We start from the raw sequence: 17,528 nt of genomic DNA on the forward strand, positions 1-17,528 counted from the left end.
AACTGAAGAACTGACTCCATAGATTTTTCAGAATTCTTATAAAAACCTCAACATTTTCAGGAGGAGCTAACTCACGCCTCTTCATTCATGATGATTCTGTAAGCAGCCTACATTACTTGGCCTTGACAACAGCACAAAAGCAAGGAGCTATCAGCAATTTCTAACACAACTATAATTACAGACTCTTAAAGTATAACCCAAGATGCAGTGAAGCAAAGAAGACGACTTGCATGATCTTCAGTGAACAAGTAGATCAAGATATTATTTTCACTGCTATTTTTTAAATATCTTTTTTTTTTACTTCAGTGTATTGTGAACACCAGCCTTGTTTTGCCATGTATAATTTAATATTAATAAAATTTAAGATGGTTTTTAAAAGATAAGTTATATTATGCTAATGAGTTTTATTCCCCTGGAACATTCTACTCCTAGGATGCATCTTTCAAAAAAAAGTTCAAGAACCCTAAATATGTATATGATATTCTCAACAAATTTTCTACAGATAAGGCAGAATTAATTCTTGTATCATATACTGTCTATATATTTGTTACAGTCACTGTAAAGCATGTCAGAGCAGAAACAGTCAAATTCTCTAATTGGAGCATTGCTGCCAGCACATTTATTCTAAGACTTCATACCAAGCCTGTAATTGAGACATGACAAAAAGCCATCTTGGTATTAAGGAAAGAATTCAAAATGTTCAAACTGATCCAAACAGAAATGTAGGAATAGTGCAGTAGATCTGTTTGAAAATGTTTTGGATCCTGAGCAGATTCTAATTTTTATTGAGTTTAAAGCTATTTGCAAGGACCATGCTGGGGATTAAGGGGAACAACTCTGGGTTGAAATATGAGAATGAAAATGATACTTGGTGATTTAGTATTCTAGCCAAAATAGATTAGTGTTGAACAGTGACAGAGAAGACTCCAGTCTTGCTGACTTTGAAGAGAGCCCTGGCAAAAAAGAGATACTGAATGGAACCAGAGCCACTACACAGGTCAGGTGGGACACAGCTTTACCTTTTTCTGGATTCTTGCATTGCTTCATGAGCCAAGCTGCGTGCCCTCCTGGCACAGAGTCTGCATGTTGTTTTTCCCAGGCCAATTGATTCATAGTGAGCAGCCTGCCTAGAAGCAGCCCTTCAAATATATTAAAAAAAAAAAAAAAAAAAAAAAAAAAAGCCAAAACTGTTATACCCCAGCAGTTCTGGGGAAAAAATGCATTCATAAAAGTCAAACAAATTACTTCAAGCAAGTTAAATTCTGTAATCGAGCAGTTTGGTAAAGATGCTACTTTGCATTCCTTACTAACTGCAGTGCTACTAGGATGTTCTGATTCCCAGTCGACTTTCAGAGGCTTAATGCCCATCATTAATCACTTGAGGTCATTAGACACTTTATTTCATTTGATTCTATTAAATAGTCTATAGTCCATATTCAATACTTTAAGTGCTGTGGTAGCACTGCTAAATGAATCACAAGGGAACCAGCTTGTCTAATAATCAGCGCACACAGAATCCCTATAATACTGCATATTTCTAAATATTCTTGCCTTTCTACACTTCACATAATCTTCCTCATAAAATCCCTCTTTCATAAGGGAATCTGCAGAAGCTGGACAGTTAGCTAGGCATCTTAATTACTCAAGAGAGAGGACAGTAATTCCTAAGCAACCCAGATTCAATGTTCCAGGCTTTAAAACTAAAACTCAGAGACTTCATGAGAGGAATTGAAACTGTTTTGTTGCTTAGTTGATTTTTTAAGAAAGAAATAATTTGAATGACAAAAAAAGCATAATTAGGAATAGCCAATTTTGGGAGAATTCATATTCTTCTCATGTTGTATGGAAGAATGGATAAAAAACCTGCTTCTAATTTACAATTTATTTCAGTGCAATTTTACTTAAGACAAAGTGAGATTCAATCAGAGCTTAAAAAATGGAATTTCCAATTTGGAGGCAGTAAAAAGGATGAAACCTCAGATAAAAAGCCTGTGTAGATGGGTTGCTACCTAACTAGATAGTCTAGCTATGCTGGTGGAAGATGACACACAAGAAGCATCTCTATGGAAGGAATTGAAAAAAGTACCATTCTGAATAAATCACCAGCAAGGGAGAGGAGAATGCAAATATCTGCATTCGAAGAACTGACTGATTATCCAGTATAGAAACATCTGTATGCGATACATGAGAAATACATGGTACTCACTTTCTTGCTGCATATTCTTCAAGTACATATCTTGTCTGAATGTTGCGATAGGACTGATCAAAGTGTTTGTGTCTTTTCTGGTAAAATGGCACTGCTACTGATGACATACTTCAGTTTGTTACAACCAGCAATTCCTGCAATGAAATCACAGTTAGCCATATGTTTCAGATACTTGTTTGATATTTTTACATACATATACATATGTACAAGCACAGATGTACAAAATTCCATCACTTTGTCGCAAACAGAGCCGTCAGTTATATACATGGGCACATTGGGCTGTTTATTAGCCACAAAACAAGCCACAAAATCATAGATAATAGAGCAAGAAGATCTTGATGAATGATTTTTCTCTTCTTTCCAGATATCGTTTAATACCTCCTTAGAAGTTTCCAGGGACAGAAATCTGACAGCTTTTGGGACATTTTCGAGCTATTTCATCTCTCCACTTTTCAAATATTTTGCTTTATCCCTTCCTGCAATTTGCACTCACCATTTCTAGCCCAGTTCACCATGACAACACAAAATAGATCGTATTAATCCACTCTGCATCAGCATGTTGAAGTTTCCAACACAGCATTCACATCTCCTATCCTATATCTCCTATATAAACCAAAAAAAGCTGGCTCACGCTATTTTTTCTCATGTTTTTCTTTTTTTTCTTTCTGTAGACCAGTCATTGTGGTTGTCCTACAGAATGCCTCCAAAACTTTTGCAGAGTTTGATCATGATAGAAGGTTCAGGGAGCTCGCAAAAACATGTGGTTGGCAAGCATACTGTGTCGGCATTTACCGAATTCCCAGCTAAGCTGTTAAAAGCAGACAAAAGTATCCGCATCTTTTTTATGCTCATTAGGAAAATGATGAAGACTTTTTGCAAAAGCGTGGAATGCTACTGGCTATATCCTGAGAAGGTGTCAGCCTATGCAACTGTAAGTCCTGCTCGTATTCTCAGTTGGATGTAGGCTCTGTGCTCCTGGGCTACTTGGTCTAAGTGGCTTTGAGGGACAACAGCAGGCAAACAAATCAGACACTTTCTCCAAGAGATGGCTGCTCTGCAGTAACAATATAAGCAATTTCCCTATATAAAGTCTATAAAGTGGCTTGTGCCAAAGCCTGAAGTTAGGCAAATTCCTGAGAGAACATCTGATTTCCTTCTTCCAGGATAGGAGAATGCCCCAGTTGTTTACACTCCTATGCAGTTTTTTGCCCAGCAGTTCTGGCATGGCCTGGGACACACTCTAGGATGTGAAACACCTCTAGGTCAACCAGGGGCCACTGAGAGATTTCAAGGCCCCAGGGTAGTCATGAACCTATTTGCCCAACCTTCCTGGGCCTTCCCTGTTACCCAGGCATCCACGTCAGCCCCTGGGGCATGCAGGCCCTGCTCCTATAGGTACAATGGGAATTCCCATTAATTAATTTCAAAGACACTAGTAATGACCAATTTTAATTGATTTCTAATTACTACCAGATACCTGTGCTTTGGGGAGAAAAATTAATACACACATCAAAATCAGAGGAATGACTCTTTCTGGAAAACAGATATTTCTGTTAAAATGAAATTTAATTCAAAATTAAATAATCTTAGTCACACATCATTCTCAACTTTCAATTTTCAATAACTTTATTTTGTTTAATTAATTGTGGATTTGTTTAATGTATTGTGGAAAAAGCACGTGCAATCCACTTACTGAAAATAAGCTTTTAAATACTTATTCTGAAAGCAGTGATGTTTTCTGTCATGTACCTGCATTTTTAATATTATCTCATGTTTAAAAAAAAAAAAAAAAGTTGCAAAATTCCTATTTAAGAATAGGTAAGCAATTATAAAATTGTTGAAAATCACAAATATAATCAAGAATTTTGCATGCATTTTTAGTGTGACCTTTTAAAGATTTTCCTAACTGTACTGTTAGCCAGATCATGTATGCAGAAGAAACTACTTCGTACATTTTGATGTTCTTGAAAAAATCAAAGCTAGATCTCTTACAGGACACATTAGACTTTTAGGAAGAAGAAAAGATGATTCACTGAAAAATTGCAACTCAGTTTAATATGTCCCTCCTCTTTGTGTTTGTGTTTAGCAATTTGCCTCAACTCTACAAAATTAAATCCAAATCAACTGAAAGCGAACAAGCAAACAGACATCCTTAAAAGGCTAAGAAACTGAATCTTAAACTCTGGTAAAGCACCTACAAATACCCCATTTCCAGCATATGATACTATAAATTCTAGCTGCATCTGAGTGCTAGTTTCAGGTATTCAAAAGCTGAATCAGATTCTCCCAGGTCATGACATTCTCACACCAGCTAGTCTTACTTTTCAAAGTAAAATCTCTGCAGGTTTATTTAGGTGTATTTAGTAGTTACATTTAATAGTAGAAAGATCTTAATTAAAAAAAAGCCATAAGATTTAATCACACAATGTTTTATATGTTTTATATTTTACCACCTGACAGCTGCACCTTCTGCATAGTCTCTAGCCTTCATTCCCTTTTCATTCTTTTTTTAAAGAGATATGAAAGTTACTAGTCACACATGCAGGAATGAGAGCTTTAGGCAAAATACCATATGCTGTGAGACAAAAATAAAGCAGGTTTACAGCATTAATAAGAGACATTAAAGAAATGTATTATAACATTTCTAGAGAAATAAAAAAGTTAACACCATTCAAGTCAGTACACCATGGTGCAACAGCTTGCAGAAATGCAGATTTAGTTATGTGCCCTCATGCAGTGCTGAGCTGACTTGAATCTATTAACTCATTATAGGAGTAACACATTGTCTTAGCTACATAAACACAGTTATACAGACAGATTAGCAGCCTTGCTTCTCCTACTTTTCATATCAGTACATGACATGATGTCTGCAGTGATCAAATACTGATTTTCTTCCAGTTGTTTAACCGTGTGACTATTATGCATATATATTTGTCTTTCTCCAAAGTTTGTATGTTAACCAAATAGTTAATAGTATAATGTTCCATCTGTTCTATTTTTAATTAGCCCTGTCACTTAAATGAAGCTGCAAATGGCAAACCCATAGATTCAGCTGACTCAGCTGTGAAGGGCTACTCATGTTTACATGTGGCCCCATTAAACAATTCTATGAATTTATCAACATGCAACTTATGCGTTGCTATGTGTATGCTATGTGTATAACTCCCCCTGAGATCTGATTTGTGTACAAGGGCTGCACAGTAATTCCCAGGTGCCTGGATGGATCACAGCCTAGGTTATTTTCATTTCTGAGATAGGAAAAAACATCTTTGCCATTTACAGTTCCACTTTTTCCACTAAATGTAAAACCTACATTTTAACTAGCATGTCTTTTTCTGTTAATCAGCACACAAATCTCAAAATTTCAGTTCAGATACTCTTCACATTTACTTAAGCGTCTATGGAACGGAAACAGGCATAGCCCTTTGCTCCCAGCCTACATGCAAGCAATTAGCAGAGCTTGTTAGCAGCCAGACTCATTGTACCTTCTGTTAACACAGAGGGGAGCTGCCTGGCAACAGTTCCAAACGCAATAATCATCACCAGTTAATTACAATGATGCTTGCGGAGTATGTATTTAATACTTAGTAGTCCTGCAAAGATGACGATCTGAAGAACAAAATTGCAGCCCTACTGTAAAAACAACTTTAGCAGAGTCTACAGAACCCATAGGGTATCTTGATTTTAGGATAAGGAAAGTTTCTACTGTCTTCCTAGGAATAAGATGTTGGCTTTTTTTCCAGTTTATTGTTGATATACATTTATACGAGGTATATGAAATATATATTAATATTTAGTCAACAGAAACAGAGTTAGTTAACATGATACACAAGTAACAACTTAGCCACACTGAATTTACTGACTTAGGTAAATCAGGATTTTATTACTAATGGAGCCCTGATTATACTGGTATGCCAAATGGTGGAACTAACCCAATAGCAAGGTGCAGAAAATGATCTGATAGAGGCATCAAAGAAAAAAATGTACATTTTCCAGTGGGAAATTGAGAAATCAGCAAAAAAATTACATAAATGGGCCAAGAGAAACACAAATTAACTGTTTGAACAATTGTAAAAAATTAATAGTTTTATTTGTGAAGTTCTACTGATATGTGACTGCAAGATTTAGAGGGAACTGGTCACAAAACTGCTCTTGAAATTTATCCATAGAGATCCAGTTAACTTCCCTGGATTTCAAGAAAAAGATCTGGAGTTACAGGTCAAGGTGTTTAGTTTCTTATATGACCTTCACTCTTTTGGCAGTGCATAGTACCTTTTTATTCCTGCATTTTTATTTCTTACACTTATTTATTTCTCTGACTCTAAATGATGGTTCTGATATCAGCAGGATCTAACTGTGTGCTATATAAAGCACTCAGAGGGCTATCAAACACAAACAAAAATATTACATCAACCAAAATGCCCATGAGAATTAATGATATAAAATGTGAGTGAGTTAGATTGTTCAGATCAGTTTACACAAATACATATTTCCTCACATTTGGTAGCACCTGTATAACAATTTATATATGTGAATAAAAGAGAAAACTCAGGAATAGATAGAAGAATTCCCAGGCCAAGATATGCATAGCTTCATGCAATAGTAATACTGATCTGAATAGAAAGCAATAATCTATGGCCATGTGATAAGGGGCCACATTTGGGAGCAGGAAGCCAAGCGTCTGATATGGAGACATTGTTTGATAAGTGAGTTAATTTAAGATTTAAAGGACAGGCAGTAAATTCTAGCATGATTGTTCACCTAACCTCAGAGAGCAGGCTCACAACCAAATAAATTTATGAATGGGATTGACAGATATCATGGGAAAGAGAACATGGTTGTGCACACCACAGATAGACTGAGATTTGCATTCTCAGACTCAGGAGGATCATGTCATGAGAGATGCACTATACAGTATGTACTCTCTCTGCCTGACTTGTCAATGCCATACCATGCAACTTGCACTTCCTTTGCTCATCTCTGTCCTTGCCCATCTGCAGAAGTGCCAAAAAGGATTCTCAGGTTCTTGTCTACCTATCTTGGATCACATAGCCTATCTTTCTCATTCTGGCTGTAAGATCAGTACATCCTGCTCCTATGTGCATAAATCCATGAGCCTCCTTGGCATCTCATCATTCTTAAATAACTTTGAACTTTTGCACTGAATCAAAGTTTCGTCCTGATTTCCTCATGGAATTTCTCCCTCTGAAAATCTGTAGCTCTTTTTACTTACACAATATAAGTTTTTCAGAAGCCCTGGTTTTCCAACTCATACTTCTCTTGTACATTAAAATTTGTTATATTTAGCTGATCAAATACAATTAATTCCTTATTACTTACCTGTAAGAGAGAGAGAGAGAAAGGGGGAGGGGAGGGAAAGGGAAAGGAAGGGGAAGGGGAAGGGCAAGGGGGAAGGGGGAAGGGGCAAGGGGGAAGGGGAAGAGGAAGGGGGAAGGGGGAAGGGGAAGGGGAAGGGGAAGGGGAAGGGAAAAAAAAAATATGTAGACATCATTTGCTTCTAATATCCTTCTTACAGAATTACCATACTGCCTCAGGAAACATGTAGTTTTTTCCGGATGGCTTAATCAATTCCATAGAAATTACATCAGATACATAAGAACATTTTCCCTCAGGAAACTTCACTTTGGTGGAAATCTGGTAAAGATAGCATGAATCATTGTGCCACTCATAGACACTGTAGTCTATAACAGAATGGCATGTACAGGGTCTGATAACATCTCCATTTTAATAATAAACTTCTAAAATGTTAATATTTTTCTTCAGTTTTTATCTCTGTGTGTGTCTGTATTTAGATCTTATAAAAAAAATTATATTTTGTGTATGAAAGAGGATAAATAGAAAAAAAACCACACAATCTACTGTTAGTTTAAGACACTTGTCTTTCCCATTGAATTTTTTTCCTTCTGCATAATAAGAAATCAGCTTCAACTTTTTTGGCAACAGAATATAAATGTTTCTGAAATTAAAAAAGCATATGGAATTCACAATGTTTAAACCATATGGAACTCCAGACATTAGTCATCAAGCTTCAAGATTCTTTGTCTTTTTTTCTTTCTTGTCTTGTTTTTAGCTACATTACAGCTGGTCTCGTATTTTACTGATCACGTCTCAGCTGTCTGGGAATAGAGTTTGCCAGTTTTGCAAATTGGTTTTAAACAGAAATCTTGTGGACAAGATGTTTGATCTGGTTAAAATCATTTTGAGAAATACATGCATCATTTTCCTCTTTAAGCCTAAAAAAAAAGGACTCTCTGACCAACTTTTAGGCATCTGAACATCCAACAAAGCAACATTTTCAAGTATCTGATGATACTGGCCATCATAGATGTATCTGTCTTCTGTTAATAAGTTCACGTTTTGAATGAGTAGACATTTAACATCTCACTGTATCAAGTGGTCTTGTTTGCGAAGACTTATTGGTATGCTTTACCTTCAACCATCACAGCAAGTGTGAAGGCAATTTACAGTATACCATGGTCACAGCTACAACCCTTGGTAGAGTTCAGCACCAGCTATACTCTGCAGTGTGCAGACAGGAGGCAGGGCCATAGCTCTGCCCCCCCCCAGCTACCCGCCCCTCTAGTGAGGTCACTGCCATGTGGGGAGCATTGGTTCTTGCACTCTTGAAAGTTTAATCTGTAATTTTGGCTTTTCCACAAGTCTTGTGATGGAAGGGAGGACATACACACAACTCACCACCACAATCTAACATCTTTTGCCTTATCACTGCTATAAGCCAAGCAGTATATATTCTATTCTATTTAAGTAGAAGATTTCTTATGATATTATTTCACTGGAAATTAAATGAGGCTGCATTTGGCCATGTTGACCTGAAACTTTGCCATCCCAGCACTCCAAATATTTAAGGAGTTGCAACAAGTTCCAGTACGGTTTTAAGATTTCCATTTGCTTGGCAAGTGTAGTAAATCCCTCCAGCTGGACAGCAAGGAATGTGAGACAGTGAGATGATGAAAGTCAGCCATTTCCCATAATCCCAAGCTTTATTATCTTTAATTATGACGCTTTCATTGGCTCACAGGTATTATCATCCCACAGGCAAAGTTTCAAGAGCATGAATGTGATTTCCCCAGACGCTATCAGTGGAATTTGCCTGGAATTTTCATGTGGCACAGAACAATCACGTAGCCTAAAGCAATACAGGCACTAAGAATGCATCTTCTGAAGATGTATTTAAAAGTATGGTAGAGTAAAAATAAAAGTAAAACTTTCTGTCTCAGCTACTTTTCATTACTCAGCATGCCAAATAGTTTTGCCAGTTAGTACAGGATGAATTCCATGTTTATTTGTTGGGTATATCCACCATAAAACTTATGCTTTATCTCTTCATACAGCATAAACCCACCCCCCTCCCCCAAAAAAAATAAAAAAGTGCGCCATCAATACGCATGCAAGTGTGAATGCACATATACCAATAGAAATATATATTGGTACAACATAATTCTTTATATTCAGGAAAGAAAGAAAGAAAGAAGGGAAGGAAGGAAGAAAGGAAGAAAGGAAGAGAGAAAGAGAGAAAGAGAGAGAGAAAGAAAGCAAGAAAGCAAGCAAGAAAGAAAGAAAGAAAGAAAGAAAAGAAAAGAAATGAGTAAAACAAAGCACACAATACACAATAAAATCAACTGGCTATGTACAGAATGAAACAATTCTGCTTTTCTTTTTTGCTTGTTTTTTTATAATTTCATCAATGTCCTGTTTATTGCTGCTTTTCCCCAAGGATGGAAAGTTATTTATTGTGAACAGAAAGGCACTCAACATGCAACACTTTCCCCATAATCACTCCCCTTTCTTCTGAACAAGAGTAAGTTAGATGAAGAATGGACTTACCAAGGGATACAGAAAAATTGCAGAGCAGAGAAGATCAGCCTTTCCCAGCTTAGTAGACTCTGGCTGAGGAAAACAAAAATAATTCCCCTCTCTAAAGGCTACTGCCCCTTTGCTCCCATTTAAGGGCAGATACAATGCTATATTTAGAACTAACGAAGTAATTCTCCCAAAACTGAGGTCATCCTAATCGGCAATAAGGGTGTGATATAAGGATGAGAGAAAAGCCCTAACACATATGCAGTTTAAGCTGTATTCTCATAAAAGACAGACCTCACTTCTAAATAAAAAAGTTTCTGTTAAAAGTGCGACACCAAGCACATGGCAAACAGTTTATTATGAGAAAACAGTTTTAACGTTTTATTTAGAAGTGGTTGTGGATTTAAAATAATCAGTAACTTGTGAGGAGCCATAAATCCCAGAATCTTATAAGTAGAGACATGAGATCCCCTTGATGCCTCAGGCTGTAAAATGAGCCTCTCTCTTGCCTCCTTAAGAGCTCCGTGGATTTTGGAGAACATGACTGCAATATATTAAGACACAGCAACTATATAAAAAGCCTATTGACATGGGTGTAAAGAGAGTTCAATTCCTACTCACTGTTTCCATCTCTATAATGTCACTGGTCAACCTAAGAGAGATTTCTCTGCCGTATATATCAATGTGCATTGGGGGGAGGGAGGGGAAGAAAGAAAGAAAGAAAAAAAAGAAAAAAAAAAGAAGAAGAAAAAAGAAAACAACCCAAAGCACACAGTTCTGTGAGACTCTGAGGATCCCTGATTACTACCAACTAAAATGGATATTCAAAGCCTGTAGGGTTCCCAGATTTTCATCTCGTAGATCCAGGGCAGAATCATGGATGATAGCAGCATACAGCGCTGCTGCTTTGGCTCAGACACAGCCAGATGCGATGGGACAGCAGTGCTTGCTTGAGCTGACGAGCATGGGCTCAGTGGTAGTACTCTACTCCACTGGTGAGCAACCCTGTAGAGATTTGTCATATGGCATGAGTGACGAGAAAGGAAGGGAACAGGTCCTTAACAAGGCTTTGTGACAAGTGTAAAGAAACAATCACATTCCTGTTATTCCGCCTGGAAATAAGGACAATGTTTCTGGGAATATATCGCACACCTAATGGCACCTCGTAACATGGCTGGTAATGACACAAAGAGTGAGTCTAGTCACCGAAACTGCAGCATATAATAGTGGCAATTAATGGATGCTCCAAGTATTTTAAAACAACAAAATCTATTTTTAATTCACTTGTGTTAGAATGGGATCAAAACGAAAGTCACTAAATGGCAACTAAGATTTTTCAGCACATGGTATAAGAAATTTTGATATGTGAAAAACATACTTTTAAGTCATGTTTTTTTCTTATGCACACGTGTAAGGGATGCCTTTAACCAGATCATTCTAACCTATCCAAAGTTCCTAAATAATTCTGATTAAGGATCTTTCTTACCTTCTCATAACGTAGGACTACTCTTTCCTTGATGCAGACTTCTGCCTCCCTCCCTTCGATCTTAAATTATAATTCAGTCTGAAAGAATTAGATCTATGCAGACAGACATGGTAGAATGAGTACATTTGCAGTGAGCACAGATGTTGATTCAGAAGCAGCTGTTAATTAGCATGGAATAAAATAGAGCAAACCCACTTTACTTACAGAACTCCTGCTCTCCTATTTCATTATGTTTTAGGAGGCAAAAGGTAAGTTTGCAGGAAAATTTTAAAGTCCTCATTACACTCTGTTTTAAATTTCTTGTGCTATATTTATTTTCTATAAAGAAATGGAGGAACGTACAGCCTGGTCTGTCTGTCCTAACACTTGAGCTCTCTTCTATTTTAAGTTATCTCCTCAGGGCGTGGCTGGATGTCAAAAATGTGAGAGTGCATCCTGAGGGCTCTGGGGAGCAGAACAAGGCAAGAAATATTCATGCAGGGGCTGATTCCAAACTGTTTCCAGGTAAGCAAAAAAACAAAAATTCTCCTTCTCATTGTAGTTATTCACAGTACAGAGTAGAAAGGAGAACAGCAATATTGTGTCATTTGGTGGTATTGAAATTTAGGCAGCAGGGCACTTACAATCCAAAAATGATCCAACATTTTAATTATAAAAAAATTTGGATTATGGCCTAGCACAAACTTCCTCTTTAAAGGCACCTCTTCCTGACCCCTCTAATTCCCAAACAGAAATTCTTTTCTAAGAGGTACTTTTTTAAACCCGAGATTTAGCAGGGTATCAAAAGGATTATTCAAGCACTTAAAATTGAGCTTGTGCTAAAATCCTTTAGTGAATGTGGTCTTTCGGAATTATCTCTCTGTCTTATCCCAACCTCTTGTTGTAGGAAGTTTACATGTGTACAGGCTTAAGTAATGGCTCAGCTACTCCCATTCAGGGGTAGACCAAGACCTGCAACAGAGCTCAGAAAAAAAGATGCATTAGCTTTGTTAGCTACTGGAGGAAACATCAAAACAGTAATGAAAGGAAATATAGCAGTACTTTTTGCCTGCAAGATTTCCTCAGTGATGGCCTTGTGCTTTTTTCTCTCTACATTTCCAGGAAAACATATTGCATCTATGAAAGACATCTTCTGAAGCATGGCTTTAATATTTTAGCTCTTGATTTCTTCAGATGCTTTTAGTGTATTCATAGCCTCACATGACTTGACAATTTGGTAACTAGAAATGAAGTTCCTCATTTCTGCAGTAGTTCTAATTATTTATAGAGCCCTGTGGTAATATTTCTGATGCCACATCATGACAAAGGATACTGTACACTGGAAATCATAAAGCAACCCAGGGAGACTTTACTGCTGCCTTCCATACTTTATGGGAGCTTACAAGCAAGAGGAAGAATGAGTTTTCAGGCAATGAATCTGATAATGATAAGACAAGTGGGAATGACTTCAAAAGAGGGAAGAAATTTAGATTAAATGTTAGAAAGAAATTTTTCACTCAAAGGGAGGTAAGGCCCAGGCACAGGCTGCCCAGAGAGGTTGTAGATGCCTCATTCCTGGAGGTGTTCAAGGCCAGTTTGGATGGGGCCCTGGGCAGACTGATAAGGTGGGTGGCAACCTGGAACTGGATGATCTTTGAGGTCCTCTCCAACCTAAGCCATTCTATGATTCTATGAAAAATCTCTTGGATTTCCTTCATAGCTACCCATATCCTAGCATCTCTCTTGACCCTACAAATGAAAGGCAAAACAATGGATGCAAGTCTAACCACATAAAGAAATTAGGCTCTTTACTCAACTACTGCCTTTGGTCAGAAGCTCAAGATTGTCAGTAATGGAGTCCAGGTATATGACAAATAAAATATCCCTTATTCAAAACAGAAGAATATATAAAGTACTTTAAAATTTTCATGCCCGTTTAAACATTAAACATACCCAACAGCCTTCTTCAGGTAGAAAAAGGACAGCCCCAGCCCAGATCCTAAGAAGCTTGCACACTTCTTTCTCTACCTCCTATCTTCTACTGATTTCCATTTTTCTACTAGAGCCTTTTTTAATTTCTCAGCACCCAAATCACAAGTATTTTAGAGCACATGCAGTGGCACACCGCTGAAAGCTCCAGCTAACCCTCCTAGAAATGAGGATAGGCTGTGTAAAGATGAGCATATGCCAAAGCCAAGATGTTTGCAGACGTAGAAGACATTTACAACCATGAGAAGGCTATGGAACTCCTGGGAGACAGAACAGCAACAGCTGCAAAAAGCATTGATAGAGGCAGTTTTAAGCATCCAGACCAGGATTTTCTACTGGCATTTATACAGAGGTAGACTGAAATGCATCCAGAGCATCAGACAGCATTAAACTTTGAGCAAATGCTACAATACTTGTATACACAACATGTTAAGTACTTTTTCCCTGCAACATAAGATAAAGTTGATCTTTTAGTAACTATTCTTATTTATATCTAAGAAGGCAAACATGCCCATGATTCATTGAGTCGACATTTTAAAAGATATTTAAACTGTAATGTGTCACTCTGCTGTCCAAGGACCTACACTGGAGCACACTAGAGTCAGCAGTAAGGTTTTACTGACTCAGGAAGGCTCTGAATCATATCCTTCGTGATTTAATGCCTGTTTAAGGAGTTGACAGTGGGCTAGCTCAAACACAAACAGAAAATATAGGGTTGCTTCATGCAGTAAAGCGTTCCAAATTCTTCTTTTGTGAATTATTGCAAGTGACAAGAAGAATATATTTTCCATTGCTTTGGATAGCATGAAATACTGCAAAGCTGGTAATGGGATGACAGTGATATTTTAATCAAAATTGGGGTTTCATACAGTGGGATTGCTTAACTAAGCATGCTTTGCTGAGTCTTAAGGTGAGCCAGGCAAATGGGTCACCCACCTCTGGCATGAAGATACTGATTAGATTTATATTTATTTATTTATTTAATCAAATGTTTTGTAAAGTTTCCAAACATTTTCTTAATGACAATAGTAGCACTTACTAAAGTTTACTAACTGCAGTTAGTTAGACAAGCCATACCATAGAAGACCCCCAGTATTTATCAACCACTCTTTCTTCCTTTACCATTGCATTCTATTTTTCAGCCAGGTACAATGATAAGGGCCATAATGATTTTCTCTTACTCTGGTATATTTATTCAAGTGTCACAGTGTGTGGTGAAATGTTCTGCAGGCATTCGCACTAGCAACACTTACTCCATCAACTGATCTTAGTGTCAGCAAGGAGAGATGAAATCTAGACAAGTTCAGTTGGTAAAAGGGCAGAGACAGGAACCAGTTACATTGAAGTCAAGTGGCCTGAAGACGTCACTGCACTGGCACTGTGCACTACTCAGCTACTGTCCCTGAATCCACCACTGACTAACATCATACAAAGTCTGTTTAAATGCTATCAAGCTTTGGTAGATGCCAGTTGCAGTGATTACTGTTGTAGAGAGCACTAGTTCTATTTCTCACTATTTTCCTAATCAGATGACACCCAAGATGTCTGCATCCCAGGAGAGTGAGTGGGAACTGACCATTTTCTCATCACTGATGGGGAGTTAGATGGTCAGATTTTGTGGATTCTCTGAAACCCAATACTGGCCCTGTTCTGAATGTTCTTTCCTGATTTTCTGGGGAAAAAATAAAAGAGGTTAGGATATCACTATGCAAGCACAGGGCAGTAGAGTTTGCTTATTCATGTTGGTAAAGGATGCTGGGAGCAAACTCCCTCCTGCCCAGATGCTGGACCCCATTCTGTGACCCAGAATCTCTCGCCAGAGTGAGGAACTCAGCTGCTGCTTTCCATTTGCAAGTTCAATCAGTAGTGAAGATGAACATGTATTGAAGAGACATGCAATGATGTACAGAAGACATTAACGTCCACAGAAGACATTAACATGACTGGTCTCCAAGATTACCGAAGACAAGGCATTGCATCAATAGTTCCTAACCACAAGACTCACATAAAACATGGGCACAGATAGCCACATCACAGAATTGCAGACTGTCTGAGATTGGAAGGGACCTCTGGGACCGTCTCAAGCAGGGACACCCAGAGCAGGGTGCCCAGCACCACATCCAAAAAGGAGACTTCGCAGACTCTGGGCAGGCTGCCCCAGTGCTCTGACACCTGCACAGCACAGAAATGCTTCCTGATGTTCAGGGAGAATCTCCTCTGTTCTAATTTATGCGCATTACCTCTCATTCTGTCCCCTTTTCTTCCTCCCCCATTCCCTTCTCCTAAATACTCCTTCATCATTTCTCACAGTTCTACCAAATCCTACCTCCTAGCCCAGTATTCAGGATCTCCACACCCCAGTTTGCATTCTTACCATTTGCAAAGTCCAGGTTAGTCTTCCTGGGATAGCCCATCAATCGGTGCGACCAGTGAATTTTGTTTCTCCTCACATTCTCCACAGTTTGTTAGGTCTGTGTCTCTGTATGTTTGTTTGTTGCCTTCACCTTTTCTTGCTACCCTGTCACTAGGAGCTTCTCAATCAGATCATTTTGCTGGAAGAAACATTCTAAATTTTACCACCTTCACCAAATAGTACAACAAAACACACTTTTATTACTGTTTTTGTCATTGTTAGTCAGATCTTTTGTCTCTGTATTTTTGGCTCTCCTCTCTCCGTCCTTACACAACAAGGTCACATAATCTTGCAGAGAAAAAACATTTTCACATTCCACTTATCCTCACACAGATAATATGGAAATTAACTGTTCCTGTTTCACAGGAGAAAAAAAAAGAGAAGGTAACAAGTACATAACAGGTCACTCAGCAGATCACCTGCATGAGATCACCTTCAATGTGAGAACATGTGAGATCATCAAATGGTATCAAGTTCAGGCATATCCTGCTATTTAGGGTTATTGAACTTTGCGTGACATATTCATCAATTCGTGTCACTGAAAGTACTTCTTGATGCAGCGTATGACCCATGCCACACAAGATCCCCTCTCTGACTTATGTATGATTGTAAATGTGCTCTAGAGTACTAAGTCTTTTCTATATTCCTGGCAGCAGGTAATTCTCATTTTAAAAAATGATATTATTTAGTTCAAGGATTAAGTTACTCACAAGGACAGCAACTTAAAGCAATGATAAAGTAGAGGTCAGACCAGAATTCCACTGTGAACAGGCAAGAAACAATGGAAACAGCCCAGGCATAATTTTCTTTAGGAGTGATAGTAATAGGACCCTGTAATTTCTAGTGCTACTGCTGGAATTCAAAAGAATTTGTTAGTTATATGCATTTCAGAAGTTATAAACAAAAGAGCTGAGCTCTGTACAAAGTGGTCCAACAAGAAGTGCGCTAACCTTGCCAGGCTCAGAGTTTGCACAGTCTTATGAGACAGAATTTGGTGGTTTTAGTGACAAGAAAACAGACTACTGTTTTACAGAAATGCCAGTGAGTCATTTCTCCAGGTCTTCAACAGCAATGCTGCAAGCCCTGCTAGTGCTTCAAGCCAAGATACATTTGGTGATCACCAGTTTTCACAGTTACCACTACCATCCTCAGCCATTGCACAGCAACAAGTATTCCTGACTGGAGGATTTACTGAATTCTTTTGCCGTGCTATTTAACTGTTATTTTACTCTTCTCCCTCCTTGACATTCAGTTGTGACCCCAGATGGTTGACAACAGCATCCTTCATCCTCAAGTTAAAGACTTACTTGATTTCAAAGGGGGGTTTTTAACCAAATAAAGACTGTTTCTCATGGTTACACTACACAAGCTTATACAAGACATACCTATGTTCTTTTTCATTTTAAGTTTTATCTATAAGTCAACTCACCCATGTCTTTTTTTGTGTCCTGGGCTTACTGCGCATTCTTCTGCAACTATTTTTTTTCACAAGGCAATATTTATGTTGAAAATCATTTTTCAGATAGAATTATGAAAATTTGTATTCCTGCTTCACTTGAACTAAAGCCTTTGTTTGTTATTCTTGATTTTAGTCAGATGATGTTGTGGACTCC

General features: G+C 37.9%; 1 protein-coding gene across 1 annotated transcript in view; it reads right to left on the reverse strand.

The window, feature by feature from the left end:
- Positions 1-2,313, reverse strand: part of MYOM2 (myomesin 2) — a gene marked incomplete at both ends in the record, with an annotated part of 66,002 nt that extends 63,689 nt beyond the window's left edge. Inside the window, 2 exons of the mRNA XM_079550376.1 lie at positions 1,020-1,139; positions 2,207-2,313. Of these exons, the coding sequence (XP_079406502.1) occupies positions 1,020-1,139; positions 2,207-2,313 (227 nt within the window). The remainder of the gene's footprint in view (positions 1-1,019; positions 1,140-2,206) is intronic.
- Positions 2,314-17,528: the final 15,215 nt, after the last annotated feature.

The sequence above is a fragment of the Tetrao urogallus genome (genome assembly GCF_951394365.1).
Source record: "Tetrao urogallus genome assembly, chromosome: 2".
NCBI lineage: Eukaryota > Metazoa > Chordata > Aves > Galliformes > Phasianidae > Tetrao > Tetrao urogallus.